General features: G+C 38.7%; 1 protein-coding gene across 1 annotated transcript in view; it reads right to left on the bottom strand.

Moving 5' to 3' along the window:
* Positions 1–14546, bottom strand: part of LOC116052760 (gamma-aminobutyric acid receptor subunit beta-2) — a 70777-nt gene that overhangs the window by 30470 nt on the left and 25761 nt on the right. Inside the window, exon 4 of the mRNA XM_031303585.2 lies at positions 4532–4752. Within this exon, the coding sequence (XP_031159445.1) occupies positions 4532–4752 (221 nt within the window). The remainder of the gene's footprint in view (positions 1–4531; positions 4753–14546) is intronic.

Here is a 14546-nt window from a genome sequence, read left to right on the forward strand (position 1 = left end):
TATTATCAGCATCTTTTGACTCACTGCATCCAATTACATTTTCAATAAAAAGCCACAATGAGAAGATTCTCCTCTTCAACAATGCATCTCGCTGTTTGTGTTTACAGATAATGTGGCCACTATTTCCTTATTAAAGTATGTACAGTATGTTGTATTTCTGTCACAAAAACTATTAACTGTGATGCACAGGTGACTATGAGCACCACTATATGCCACTATATGTCAGAAGACGTGTTTGTAGGGACATTTGTTCTTATCATACTCACCTTGTAACTTCAAAATGTCATGATGGGCACAACATAATTACATCAGAGTCTGATGATCCAAACAAATCTTAAACAATATTCAGTGTTGAAGTTTTAAATCAATACTCTGAGGTTGCTTCATGAAGTAACATTGCTGTCTACCAATTATGATCATTTAAATTTTGTTAAACTTTTACAGAAAGTAGAAAGATAATGTTTCACATAGCTGGATTAACTACCAGCATTTCTTACAGGTAAGTTACTGCTTGTCGTCACATTGGACATTGGTCTTTCACGCCGCTTACTCAGAGCACTCAGACAGTGCTTGTTTTAGGGAGAGTTACATGCTATAACTATTTTTGATGAAAACCTGTCCGTTCATCCGCCCACCACTTGTGTGCAGCATCTTTGCTGGTTGACTGGCAACTTCACAGTGATGCCTGGCTGTTGTTCGACTAGAAATAGCTCTAGCCGCAACTCCTGTGTACGGACTACACAAATGAGACGCAACATGTTTGTTAGTGAGCTTTAGAGATGTTGTTAGGTGTATTTTTGAACTTTGGACAGAGCCTGATGATGCTGTTTCCCCCTGCTTCCGCTTTTAATGGCTCTAGCTCCATTCGCAATGCACAGACATGAGAGTGGCATTGATCTTCTAATCTAATTATCAACTAGGAAGCAAATAGGTGTATTTCCCAAACTATGGCATTAATGTTGAGAACAAAACACCAACTTTGTCCCTGAGTTACAAAATGTATGTATATGTATTAATAATTTCACATTTTGTATTTCATATTTGTATCCTTATGTCAGAGTATAGGAATTCTAATTTGCATAATCCCTATTATTGTTCATATTAGTATTGCTTTAGTGTATTACTACTGGCTTCTGCAATAACCCAATTTTCATCTCAGGGACCATTAAAATTCCATGTAGTCTAATCTAATTTATTGGCATAATAAATTAAATAATTACAAAATTTGTATTAGGCTTTCAGGGGACAGTAATATGCTATATCTGCATGTGCTGCAGATTTGTGTGCACTCACTGACATGCACAAGATCCCATGACCTAATTTAGGATTTGTAAAAATCTGGTCATCCTACTTACATGATATTGAGTGTCAAGGGTGATGGATTTCTTCTCCCAGTTTAAATCTAATCCCACTTCATCCAAAGTAATATTTGCCCTGACTTTGTGTCAGAACTTCTGCAGTGCAGTGGAAATGTGCAAACCCATATTCCAAGTGATTATGGATTTTTCATTTGCATATTGGATTCACTAGTTGGGTTGATATTGTAGGTTATCCGTTTTTAATTCAAATGGCCTGACGGGGAGGATTTGTACTATTTGAGTTCTATTTCAGCTTAATCTGACCCTCACAATCTGCTCGTGCCTCTCTAGCTTTCTTCTGTATGCTTTTGTCTACTTTTAATGTTCGAGGCAATAAGCACATTGGCTCTGATGTAAGAGGGAAGCACTCTAATGCAATGATCAAGCACTATTCTTATTAAATGAGTAGCAGAAGCTACTGTAGTATTAAATGTCCTTGCTTTCCTAGGGGACTGACAGTATTTATGTTACAGTTTGTCCAGGCTGTCACTGATTTTATTTTAAAAATTCCTTTATTCCCACACTCCAATGAACCTAAATTGTTTTTTTTCAAAAACATCATCAAACGACTTCAAAACCCATCAAGCACTCTGCTTGATCCTTTGTTTACGGTCGGTGGGAATCTGGTGTGTAATGCTTTTCTTTTTTATCAAATCAAGTGTCTACAAATTACTTTAAACCCAGCTATGATCCAGGAAGAATTGTTATGTCAGTAAACCAAGTCTAAGTTTGACAGAAGGATTTGGTTTCTACCAGGGGATTTCTGATTAAATCTGAAGGCAATAAAATGTTTCAGAGCTTAGAAATTATTCTAAAAAATCTGAATCTATTTTACTTTGTACGTTTAGGAATAGGCCTAAATTCAGTATCAGTTTTTTTTTTTTATTTCTTTTTAATTTCTACTCAAGGCTGTTTCACACTTGTTCCATGAAAATAAAAAGTTGAGTTAAGAAAATGTAACATTGTGACAAAAAGTAGCTGCTTGAAAATTTTGTGCTGCATTTATTTTCTCTACTTAATCTTTATCTGTCTTTATCTCCTGCTTTTCTCCATTTCTAAAGAACGGGATTGCTCTTCCTTCTCGTTCCCTTCTCCTCTACTCCTGTTGTAACTACAACACTCACCATATCCAGCAACTAATTACCCTCTTGTTGCAATTCAAGTGTTAAGAATCATAATTATTTCTTGGACTTAAACACATTACTTCCTTTAAACCTTGTGTAAGAAACCTGAGCAAAATACAACATGCTGAACTTTTTAACAAGCCATTGGGCAAGTAATGAAGACAGACAACATTGATAAAGAAGAGAGCAGTAGTGACAAGATGTCTTTCTAATCCTTATCACCCCTCTCTCTCCTTCTTTGTCTCATTGTCTCACTCTCCTGCAGCGGTGCCAAGGCGCTGCCATGATGGCCATTAAGATGTTATGGTTTTCAATAACTTTTTATAGTTAGGGCATCAGAGTCCTATTTGCAAAATGAACTGATGAGACATCAGTGAGGTGTGAAAAGTGCACTGTAATCATATTAACTTTGAGAGGTTAAAACTCAGTGGAATGGGTCAATCAATTGATATTGTACAAAAGGAGCTTTGTTTCTGGCAATTGGGAAACAGTGCCAAACAGACTTGGGGAAATATTCAGAATACCATCTAAAGTAGTCTCCCCAAAGAAGTTTACAAAGAAAGGTTAAAACCTGATGTTTTGTAAAAGTAGTACTCCAGTCTTTGTAGCTTTGAAGGTGTCAACAAACTCACTCCCATTTTCTGAGAAACTCCTCCATCACACTAAGTTTATGTTAAAATGGTAAACCATATGCTCTTCAATTGTTCTTTAGTAGGACAGATGACTAAGATAAATGGATGTTTCAAGCAACTGACAATATTCCATTCAAAGTCCAAATAACATCACAATTAGGGATCCCATTTTGCAGTCCATAATGTCGGTGTTCAATTCTATGAGGGAAAATGGAAAATGTTCCTTTTCCTCTCAGTCTCTGACAGGGATGGTCCATGCATATGATTGAGCAGTGACAGGGGAATGGTGTTCCCCGGTGGATGTTTGTTTGGTCATTAATTCAGTATTACCAGGAAAGCTAAGGTGACTTGTTGGTCAAAGTATGTTGCCCTTGTGTGGCAGGCAGCTGTATGGCTGTTAGTCAGTGTGGCAGTCTGCTTATGATAGAATGATGATGACAGAATTCTGTGTGGGTATGTGTAGTGGTGGATGGGTCAAACAAACACAGGACTTTCACCCAGTAGACCTGGGTCTGTGTCCCCTTTGAAACTATAAGTAAACGATAAAAATAGCTTTTAAATTTTACAAACTACATCATGTTCTGCGTCACGTGCCTAACCGGAAGTAAAGTAAGGTAACAGATTTGAACACAAACCACAATCTTTTTCTAAACTTAACTAAGTAGTTGTGTTGCCTAAACATAACCAAGTAGTTTTGTGCCTAAACGTAACCAACTGTCTCCTGTGGGTCGTATTAGATGGTAGGAAACAACAACCTATATTGTTGTATGGTTTGGAGGGCTTTTTACAAAAATATAGCCTAAATTTCTCTATTTTCAGGTTCTGATAACACATGCAGTTCACAGAGCAAATATGTGTGATGTAGCATAAAAAAACAACCACAGAAAGTTTAACTTCACAGATGCTTTTTGTTTAAACTTTTGGTTGTGATAAAGTTTGAGAAGACTTTGCAATAGAGTTGAATTTAGTGTTACAGAAGCTTTTAGTTGATGATGTGCACATGTCCTGTAAACTAGGACACAAATAGGTCACAACATCAGCATTCTAATTTTCGCCCAGGGGCAATATATCAGTAGTTTTCTTCATCCAGCTCTAATGAGCTAATTACTGACTGGGTCTGATGCAGCAATTATTGACTCATTGTTGTATTACAGTTTGTAGAAGTTAGATGTTTCCTCCCAGGTTGTTTTTTGAAAATAGAAAGTACACTGACAAAAAATTAAGTGTGAAGTGTTTGACAACATGAAGTGGAAATGACTACAATTTGTGCAGTAGTCTATCATTATCTGGTGCCGTACTCGTCCAGCATGTGGGAGATATTATGTATTTTTCCGTTTATTTGCACATGTAAACATCTAACACCTTGGTGTTGTTGTGTAGTCAAAAATGTTATTTTTTAAAGAGATTAAAATCTCACCTTAGACCGTACAGTACAGTACCATCCGGGTGCAGTCGGATCATTCTATTTTTCACTGTGACACCGTGGACAAATGATTTCTTGTCATTGAGAAAGTATGTGTCAGGGACCCAGAGCTGGTCAGCCACCCGGTTATCTAAGGTCAGGTTGAGGGGGATCTCAGTGTAGGACAGCCGTTTGTCTCGCCAGGCCTGCTGGAAGTACATTGTCAATGTGTAGTCCTGAAAGTGCACAGAGAGGGAGCAAAGGAGGACAAAGAGGGGGAGGGAGGGACAGAGCCAGGAAATTGGGAGAGGAAGGAATAGAGGCCGATAAAAAAGAGAAGAGATGGAGAGAAAAGACAGTGTTAGTCCAAAAAGAGACTATTTTACACAGCTGCTCTGTAATACAGTACTTTTCCACTGCAAACTCTCAGATTAGATCAGTCTAGGTTTTAATATTGGATGAAGTTCACTTTAAAGCAAATGGAACAGTGAGAGTACAGGCCAAGAAACTCTCAGTACAAAGCAATGGGGAATTCCTTCTTTTCATAGAAACATAAGCTTTAGACAGACAGTGTAAAAGACTGTGTATGTGTCAGAGAGAAGAAGGGAGACAGATGGTTTGTGTGTGTGTGTGTGTGTGTGTGTGTGTGTGTGTGTGTGTGTGTGTGTGTGTGTGTGTGTGTGTGCGCGCTACTATGTGATAAAAAAAATTGTATGGCTTGCTCATTTTTCTTAATGTTTGTTTGTGCGTATGTGAAACACATACATAAACAGAGAAGGGAGAAAATAAGAGAGAGACCACATGTTCCATACAAATGAAAATAACCTCCAAGCAACCTCAAAAATCTGCTTAACAAAATATCTTGCTATATGCTCTATTTGCTTTGACAGTAGCTGTCTTCTGGGATTAAGTATTGCTTGTGAAATGAGCTCACTATGTTGTACTTGCAAAACATATTCACCAAGTGTGTCCTCCCACAACCAGAATGGTAGACCATCCTCTCGTATAACATCAAGTTGCACATACAGCAAATAGCCTTTGATGGACTGTATATGTTTGCTTTACATAGCATAGTCAGACATCAAAGTGTGTCGGATATAATATGCATGTTTGTCTTCATCATATGCATGGATAGGATGAAGAAGTCTGTGAAACATTGTTACTGAGGCAAGCTTGTATGGATTTATTTAATTTGGACACCTAGAGGTACCCAGTGGAGTTTTTGAGTTGTGCTATAGAGCAATGTTTTCGTGTTTATCCTGTATTATTTGTACCTCATTTTCACTTTACAAGGATGTGCACAAGGTTGCAAACATACATATTTGCATGTGAGTGCTGCAATGCACATTCCTGCTTATGGTTTCATGCAATTTTGCTGATCAACAGTTGGTGGGCGTAATGTGGCAAGAGATGTAGCACTGCGCCAACAGCAAGTGGAGAAAAGAAGACAGCTAAAAAGCTAAAATAAAGTTAAATTAAATAATGTAGGTTTCAAACTATTAAAAAAATCAGCTTTGCAAATGTTTTATGCAGAAGGAAATGCATTTTTTAGACATCAAGAATACATACAATGCAATATGGTGAGAAACACGCTGAATTTACACAATGTATTTGTGTACCAAAAAAAATAAACCTCTTTGTAGACGTATACTCCTGTAAAGCATTGCTTGTTATAGAATTATTATACTATACATACAAGGATACATTTTCTATTGTTATGATGGCACACACACAAAACCTGAAATACATATTTTATAACAATTTATAAACAAATAGAGGAAGTTTGATAACTTGCAGTAAAATTCCCTGATGCTAAATCTAGGACACAATAAAAGAGTCAAGCCAGCAGTCAGATGCTCATGTGGCTTGCTGAAGTAGGAAGCCTACCAATCATCCATGAAAAACTAAGTTAAATAAACTTGCTGTCTCAGGGAACTTTTTGTCATGACTGGCAAATCCACTTCCTGGCAAAGAGGCTGAACATGCATTTTGGAATATGCCCGTCGGCTACAGATCTGACATCTCACAGCACCTTGCGAACTGAAGGCTTGGATATTGACTGGATGGAGTGAGGAAAACAGGAGCAGCTTTGCTCAGTGGAGCCCGTGTTTGACTGAAATAGGTTTTGTCATGTTTTTGTGGTTGTTTGTCCCTTATTTGGCTTGGGGTGCTGACAACCACGGACTTGAGAATTTAATTTTTAAAAGACATATTGGTATAGTGGCAATTCTAGCGTTAAGCACTATAATTGGGTTTGGAATTGGAATAGGCTGAGTCCTGTAAATCCAGGCTAAACAAAACTATATGGGATTGATGGCACTTCGGTTTTTTTCATATACTGTATGAAAGAAATGCTGAAATGCCTTATTTAAGTTGGTTTGAAGAAACACATCTGAAGGGGTATACATAAAAACATGGAAATAGCTAATCTTGTAGGTGGTATATTTTTGTTCTCACTTACAGTATAGACTATATAATATAACTGTCTAAAGTCTAATATCTGGGTAACTTTACACTTGCACCAACGGATCCTTGGCTGCACGTGCTGCCCTCCCAACACTTCCATCCTTGGTCGGTGGTTATGTAACAGCTCACACTCCGCTCTTTCAGGCATTCTGCGACCGCAGCACATGTAGCTGAAGAGATGCTTGTTGCCATGTAGACCTCCTAAACTACCTCCGCTACACTCATCAATACACACCATCAAACAGGAGTGTTTACTGTGATGTACAAAACATCAGAGAGGCTTCTCCATTTTTCTATCTTGTGGGCACGCACACACGTACACACACAAACACAGTGTCTCTTCCTGTCTTGTTAGAAATGTGGACATTGAAAATGACATCTGCAGTGTGTCTTACTACATTCCTTCTATAGATACTACTATCTATCGTCATCATCAAGAAATGATACATGCACTATTTATTTTATCCCGTGCATGTGTTTATCAATGCATATTGTGCATGCATGTCTACATAGATACATGTGCTACATATTTGTATGTTTTTGTTGTGTTTCAGGGATCACAGCCAGGGTTGAACAAGGATAGCAAAAACAATGCAGCTGTGATTTTTCACCTGGAGCTGTGGATGCAATATGTAATATTGCAATATGTCCTTTGCAATATGTAACAACAGGGATTTAGATAACAAGAGTCACATTCTTTTGTATTCCATCACTTGGCAGCCCCAGCACTCTTAATAGTCGTCATTTCTAAAAGGCCATCAACAATTCTGGCATATTATCCACAACTCTACTCACCACAGAGTCTACTTTTTGAATCTGAGGTACTATTAAGTAACTGTGAGAAGTTAGAAAAAAAACTGGCAGCCATGATGGAGTAAGAAGGTGCTATGCAAGGTGGGCGTAATTATTACAGAGTAAATGTTTTCATTGTCATCCCTGAGAGCCTATTATTGTAGGCCTATCTACTTGGGGAAGTTGTGGTTTGCTTTGTTGGACGGGCTTTGAAGGTGCCACTGTGACTAGTTTACCGTGAACATAAACCTCTCCTCAAAGACAGCTATAGTGTGCCCCTCTCTTTCTCTCTCTCTGTGGGAGGAGGAGGTTGTAAATCACCAGAATAACTGCAGCGACTGTGTGCATGTAAGTGCAAGGGAAGCTGTGATAACAGTCATAATGAGCATCAGTACATAAACTATGTTGGAGAGAGCCACTAAAGAATGTGAGAATCCATTATAGCCCTAACCAATAACTAATATTCAGTTCCACAGCACGACTCCTACTGAGTTAATGTCTCCTCATTTTGAAGATGTTATTTGTTTAATACATTTCTTACAGATTGTGTTAAACACACAAGATATTTTATAAAAGTCAGTCAGTCAGTGAGTGATCAATGTTGTTCACATATGCTGCTCAACTATTTTTTGTTCTGAAAGGTTTCAATCCAAAAGTATAATTTATAAAATGTCATCCTTTGACAAGGACAATGTACAGTACAGGTCTATCCTTTATGTATAACACTTGAAAAAGTACAATTACTACTGCTGCTCAGCACACTTGACACATGAGCTACAGATACATCATCATCAAAAGCCTGCAAGGGTGCGATCCACTGCAGGGGAAGACTCTGGCGCTGTAAGACCATCTCTATTCAGTGTGCTGACTCAGTTTACCTGACCCTCTGCCGGCGTACGCTAAGGGCACTGTCATCACCACTCTGCTGTAGCTTATGGCCATCTGAGTGAGTGAGAGGCAGATGGCACAGCCTGCAATTATTTGCCAACACGTATTGCTATTCTGACCTCATCAACTTGAGTCAGCTTACCCCAAGCCACAAATGGGTGAAAAGCCTCAATTAGTCATAATGACCAGGGACCCTTTCGATATGAAAGCAGTTTGGGCTAAATGTGAGCCTGATATTTACACTGATTGGAAAATAGTTAATATGCAGATTGTGGAACATAAATGAAAAACATTTATACAATCCTTAATGAAAGCACCTTGAGGCAGTTTAGTGCTGTTCAAGTTAAATTGGAAAACTAACTCTGAAATAAGAGTCTGAGGTACCTTTTTACTGAAAAATACACATTGGATGAGGGAACCTAATAGCTATAACAATCACTATGAGATAGTGTTTGTGTTAACTTGGTTAATCATAATTCAGTAAAAACAGAAACAAATAACTAGTAAAAACAAAGCTGATGAGTGGGGAATTTCAGCTGGCAATGCAGCAATGGTCTAGCCTAGAAATCTAGATGCATAGCAACTCGCCGTTGGCTTGCGAGCTGGAAAAACCAAATTCTGGTCAGGCCAACATTGTGTAGATATATGGGTATAGAGTTGGTGGGCGGGCTTAACATAAGAACGGCAGAGTTGCGATGGTTCACTGCTACTTGAAAACAAAGAAGATGGCTGCTGGCGAACAGCAGTCTTTCAAATCGGTTTTGGCCGCGACTCTGGAAGACTTGGAGTTAAGCACTGAAGACATTCTTAAAAAAGGAAGATGTGTTCGGAGTTTTGCCGACCGGATACGGAAAAAGTTTAATCACGCTTTATTCACTTCCATTTTTCCCGTCACAATCAAAGCTCTATGTTTACTGTAACTTCTTCTTAACCTTCAACTGAGAGGTTACACAATAAAATACCTTACAAATGTCACATTGTAGGAAAGCACATCGCTATCGCCAGATGAGTGACAATTTTGTTTGGCAAATTTTCGCTAACCAGTGTATGATGAAGGCATGTTGGGTGGGTGAAATTAGAAAGCTAACGTTAGCTAACGAGCAGCAGTCTCTCCGCTCCCACTGTAGACTCTGTCTGGTTAAAACACAAGTTTTTAGCTGTGACTGTCCTTCCTTTGCCGTACCTGGGGTTGCTGCGCTTTGGCTGCTGTCTGTGAATTCCTTCATGCGCTGCTCGTATTCTTTAGGATATTTCATGCGCAGGTGTTTTGGTAGCGGCGATGTAGTGTGTTGTTTGGAGTCCTTGCCACCGCGGGACAGGTCAGCATTGCAGGTTGGGCGTGTAGCTCGGCTTGGGTCGCTTTCTTTTGGCTGGGGTTTTTCTGCTCGCGAGTTCCATTTTCACTTTCTCACAGCCTAATACATTGAACAGTCCACCTACATTACGTCGAACAGCGTAGCGCGCGCAGTGCAAGCGTTCGGTTCGGTGGAAAAAAATTCTAAGGTTCGGCCGAAACCGAACTCTGTCAAAAAGCCTAATATTCGGCCAAATCCGAACCCGAACCCTGGATTCGGTGCATCCCTAGTTTAAAGTGACTGCTCTATCATGTGACTGGGTAGGAAGTGGCACTTAAGGAGTCAACTGGTGATTGGCCTGATCTGTGTGGCACAGATGACCTCATGTTCCTCTATGTTTATTAATTGAACACATAATCTGTGACAAGGCCCAGCCCACATGCTCTATAGCCCCATCCAGATGATGTAATCCCAAAAGTACTCCTGCAAACTTCAAGTTTGTGTTTCATTACTGAAAGGGCACATTTTACAGCCAGAGTCACTGTGTGGGCAGATTTCCCAGAGATGCGACAGACAGTGTGTGTGTGTGTGTGTGTGTGTGTGTGTGTGTGTGTGTGTGTGTGTGTGTGTGTGCGCGCATGTGTGTATGTGTGTGTGTGTGTGTGTATGTATATATGTATACATATATATATATATATATATATATATATATATATATATATATAATTAAAATAATATAATATTATATATATATATAATTAAAATATTATTTTTATATATATATATTATAAAAATAATATATAAGAATAATATTATGTATATATATAGAGATATAGATATATATATATATATATATATATATATATATATATATAAATAATATATATAAGAATAATATTATATATATATATATATATATATATATATAATATTTATTTTATATATAATATATTTATATATATTTATATTTTTATATATATTATTTATATATATATATATATATATATATATATATATATATATATATATATATATATATATATATATAGTGCTTGGTCAGTCAGCCCTTCGGGCAGCCAAATTGTGCAAATAGCATCCATCCATTTAATTCCATGGATGATATAATTTGAGTCTGATATGATTTGACTACCAGGGAGAAACATGAATTTCAAATATGTAAGTATTGTGAGAAACCATTATTAATTGCTCACACAAATAATAAGCCACATGCTTTGCGCTTGTCAAGTCTCGTCTTTGCCATAAACTGGCCTTGAATATGGACAATCTATAGCTGTCTCACCCTCTATGTTGCATTATCTTCTGAGTATGAACTAAAAATCCAACGTCTTCATGTTGTTTCTGTCCAAATACATCAGCTGCAATCAATATAAACTTGAGCAAAACAACAAACAATTGGAAATCAAAACTGGAAAAAAACTCTCCAGCTGCCCACTCTGACCTCGTCAACCCCGCTCATCCTCCAATCCGCCCTGTCCACTTACCCCATATGTATTACATCTCATCTCCACCCCCTGCACCACATCTTCTCCTAGTCTGAAAACAGCATGAAGAACTAACATTAGACTTATGTTGTTGGACTAATTGAGCCCTCCAACAAACCCTACTTTGTGTCTGTATTAATTGTTCCAACTTTGTTTTTGTCTTGTAATTGATATGTTTTAAAGCAAGTCCTATGTTGTTTGCATTGTCTTCCAAAACAACACATATGAGCATGATGATCTGCTACTGCCATGGTTAATGTTTGGTTAGGTATAGGCCAAAAATTGCTTGATTAAATGGGCTATAATAACAATGGATCCCATCACTTATAATGTGAAAGGGGTCGCTTGTAGGGAGGAATCCACTGTTTTTCACTCCGCAGTTCTCCTTAGCTCTACACAGAACTTGATAGTATCTTCAGCTCATTGTTTGGGTTTTGAGACCTACAACTTTACTGTCTCGGTTCACTCTCACAGTTTTCATAGCATAATTTTCAGCCACAGCAGACAGCTATGTTCAAAAAATAAAGCTCTCAATACCCACTGTATGTTAGCTGTCCAACAAAAAAAGGCCAACAGGCAAAGGTAGCAAGCTGGTGAAAATATGGATCATGTAGCTACTAAAGAACCAGATATTTCCCTGAAGAAATAGTGGAGACCACAAACAAAGAGTGGATATTGGATTGACATTCACCAGGTGGCCAGAAACAAGACTCCAATTGAATGCTAATGTTATCGTGTGTCTGCTGGATATGTAAATAACAACTGTTGCAAATAATTATTGCATGTTTACAATGAGGGAAAGATTGTAGTAAAAAAAGATTAAGGTTGGGAAACACAGATTAAGGTTGGGAAACATTTGTGGTCATGATAAAATCTATCCACCCTAACCTCCCTCCTTATGTTGTTTTGCAATTCTGTAACAACGGCATATTATTTCCACCTTTCCTCCTGACAGGCAAGAGTGAAAATGTACATGGTCGCTAGAGGTCCTTCTCAATTAAACATAGCTCATATTAGGCCATTTGAACAAGCAACTGATGTGGTCGTTTTTCATGGGAGGTAGTCTTTTGATTAAGTAGAAAGGAAACCGACAAAAGGACGGAGTATAAGGTGGATGATAAGGTGGCGGAGAAGTAGCAATAAAGTGAGGGACAGACAGAGAAAAGCGTGATAACGAAGAAGAGAAAAGTTGGAGAGTGAGTGGGTGCGATGGGAGGAGGATGAGGATGGAGAAAGGAGATTGGAGGCCCAAGTCTACAGGGAGAGAGAAAAGAGACAGGGATCAGAATGAGGATGACTCAATAGTAAGTAGTGGTTATATATTTCTTTCTTCCCACAACCCTTGAAGCCAGTTTTCCATATGAAAGCTGTGGAATGGTGTGGTGAGTTTGCTGGATGAGGGGGAGGGGGTAAATGAAAGGCACTGGAAAGCTCAGTGGATCAGTGATGCAAATTGCATTTATTCTCCCAGCTCTTTACTTCCAGTCTCTGATTTCAGCACCAGCAATGACCTCCTTCTGCTACTTTCTCTCCCCATCTTTTTTCCCTTTCCTCACCTGTCCTATCCATTCCCTTTTTCCCTTCAATCATGTTATTTCATCTCCCATTTTCCCCTCATTCCTTTACACGAATCTCCTTCAATCTACTTCTCCCTATAGCTTCCCCATCTCTTGTATATTCCATGTTGCATCTATTTGCATGCGGTAGAAAGAAAGAGGGGAAAAAAGGGAAGTGGGAACACATTGGTGGTGAGTGTGAATGGTTTCATCATTACTACTAAACAGACACAGCCGAGGGAGCCGTCTAGAGAACAAGATAGGTGTTGGATCAGCCTCTGAGGTGCTTTTTGGGTTCTGAAGGGCCTCAAATAGGATTCAGATTTGACTATCTCCTCCTCAAAGCTTGATTCAGGTAAAACGGTGCCGAATCAATGTGTTTTTTTGGCAAAAAAAGCATTGACTGGATATTTTACAAATATTGACAAACCATGTTATTGTCATGTACTTGTTTTTGCCTGTTTTAAAAGAGGTATATGTTGCTTTAAATCATTTCTAGTGCACTGACCTCAAAGAGTGGCACTGAATCCTAAAGCAGCCTGCCTCTGAATCCTCCTCTACCTCTATCCTCTCTGTGTCTGTCTTCCTCTCTCCTCTCCTCCTCTCTTTGAAATACCTTTTAGTGGGAAGGAAATGTGATCCCTCCACCACTCAGCCATATGTCCATACTGCACTCTATCATCCTCCTACTTCAGTTCTTCCAAAAAGCCCTCCAACAACAAGTGGCTTTCAATTTCCTGTCTCACACGGTCCTCATGCCATCAGCGACAGGGTATAAGGAACCTGGCATAGGGCACAGCATTTCCAAAGAGGCCTAATAATAAACATGCCTATCCCCACAGAGCTGAGTGACATATATTCCTCAGTCTCTGGAGATCTGTGTATATAGTCCTTAGGATCCAGCTCTGTATCTGGAACAGCTTGTGCACTGCATGTAAATCTGCAACAGGAAAGCATGCAGGGGCTGCTGCAGGGGTTTCATTTGGCCCGTTTGCTCCAGAAGAAATAATGTTGATATATTGTAATCCAGCAGTCAGACTGACAACGAAAATCTAAACATACATCAAAATAGATATAACAAGAAAATATCTTAAACAAAAATACTATGATAGATATGTTTGAATTTGCATAGTGACATTACCCTGACCAATTCTCCTGGTACACCTTTTGTATTTTCCTTCCCTTAAGACCATTTCCTTAGTTTATGGCATGTGAGAAATCAGATGACTGATTTAATAATGCCCAGACTCTTGTTTGTTTACTTGTACTTTGTTTAACCTATCTTTTCATCACACTGCTCCTCTCTCTATTTATCTTTCTCTCAGTGTCTCTTGTCCCTCCTTCTCTTTATATATCCCCATTTTCCTTCAAAACTGTTTCATCACTTACCCTGGCCTGGACATAGCTTTCAAGAGAGCTTGCTGCTGAAGGTGAATCAAATTTAGAGGAACCTTTTTTTCCTCAGAGCTCTCCCAAAGCATGGGTGCACATCTTTGCCAGTTGGCAGTCGTATAGCTTAACTGACTACATA

This window comes from Sander lucioperca, chromosome 13 (assembly GCF_008315115.2).
Source record: "Sander lucioperca isolate FBNREF2018 chromosome 13, SLUC_FBN_1.2, whole genome shotgun sequence".
Taxonomy (NCBI): Eukaryota; Metazoa; Chordata; class Actinopteri; order Perciformes; family Percidae; genus Sander; species Sander lucioperca.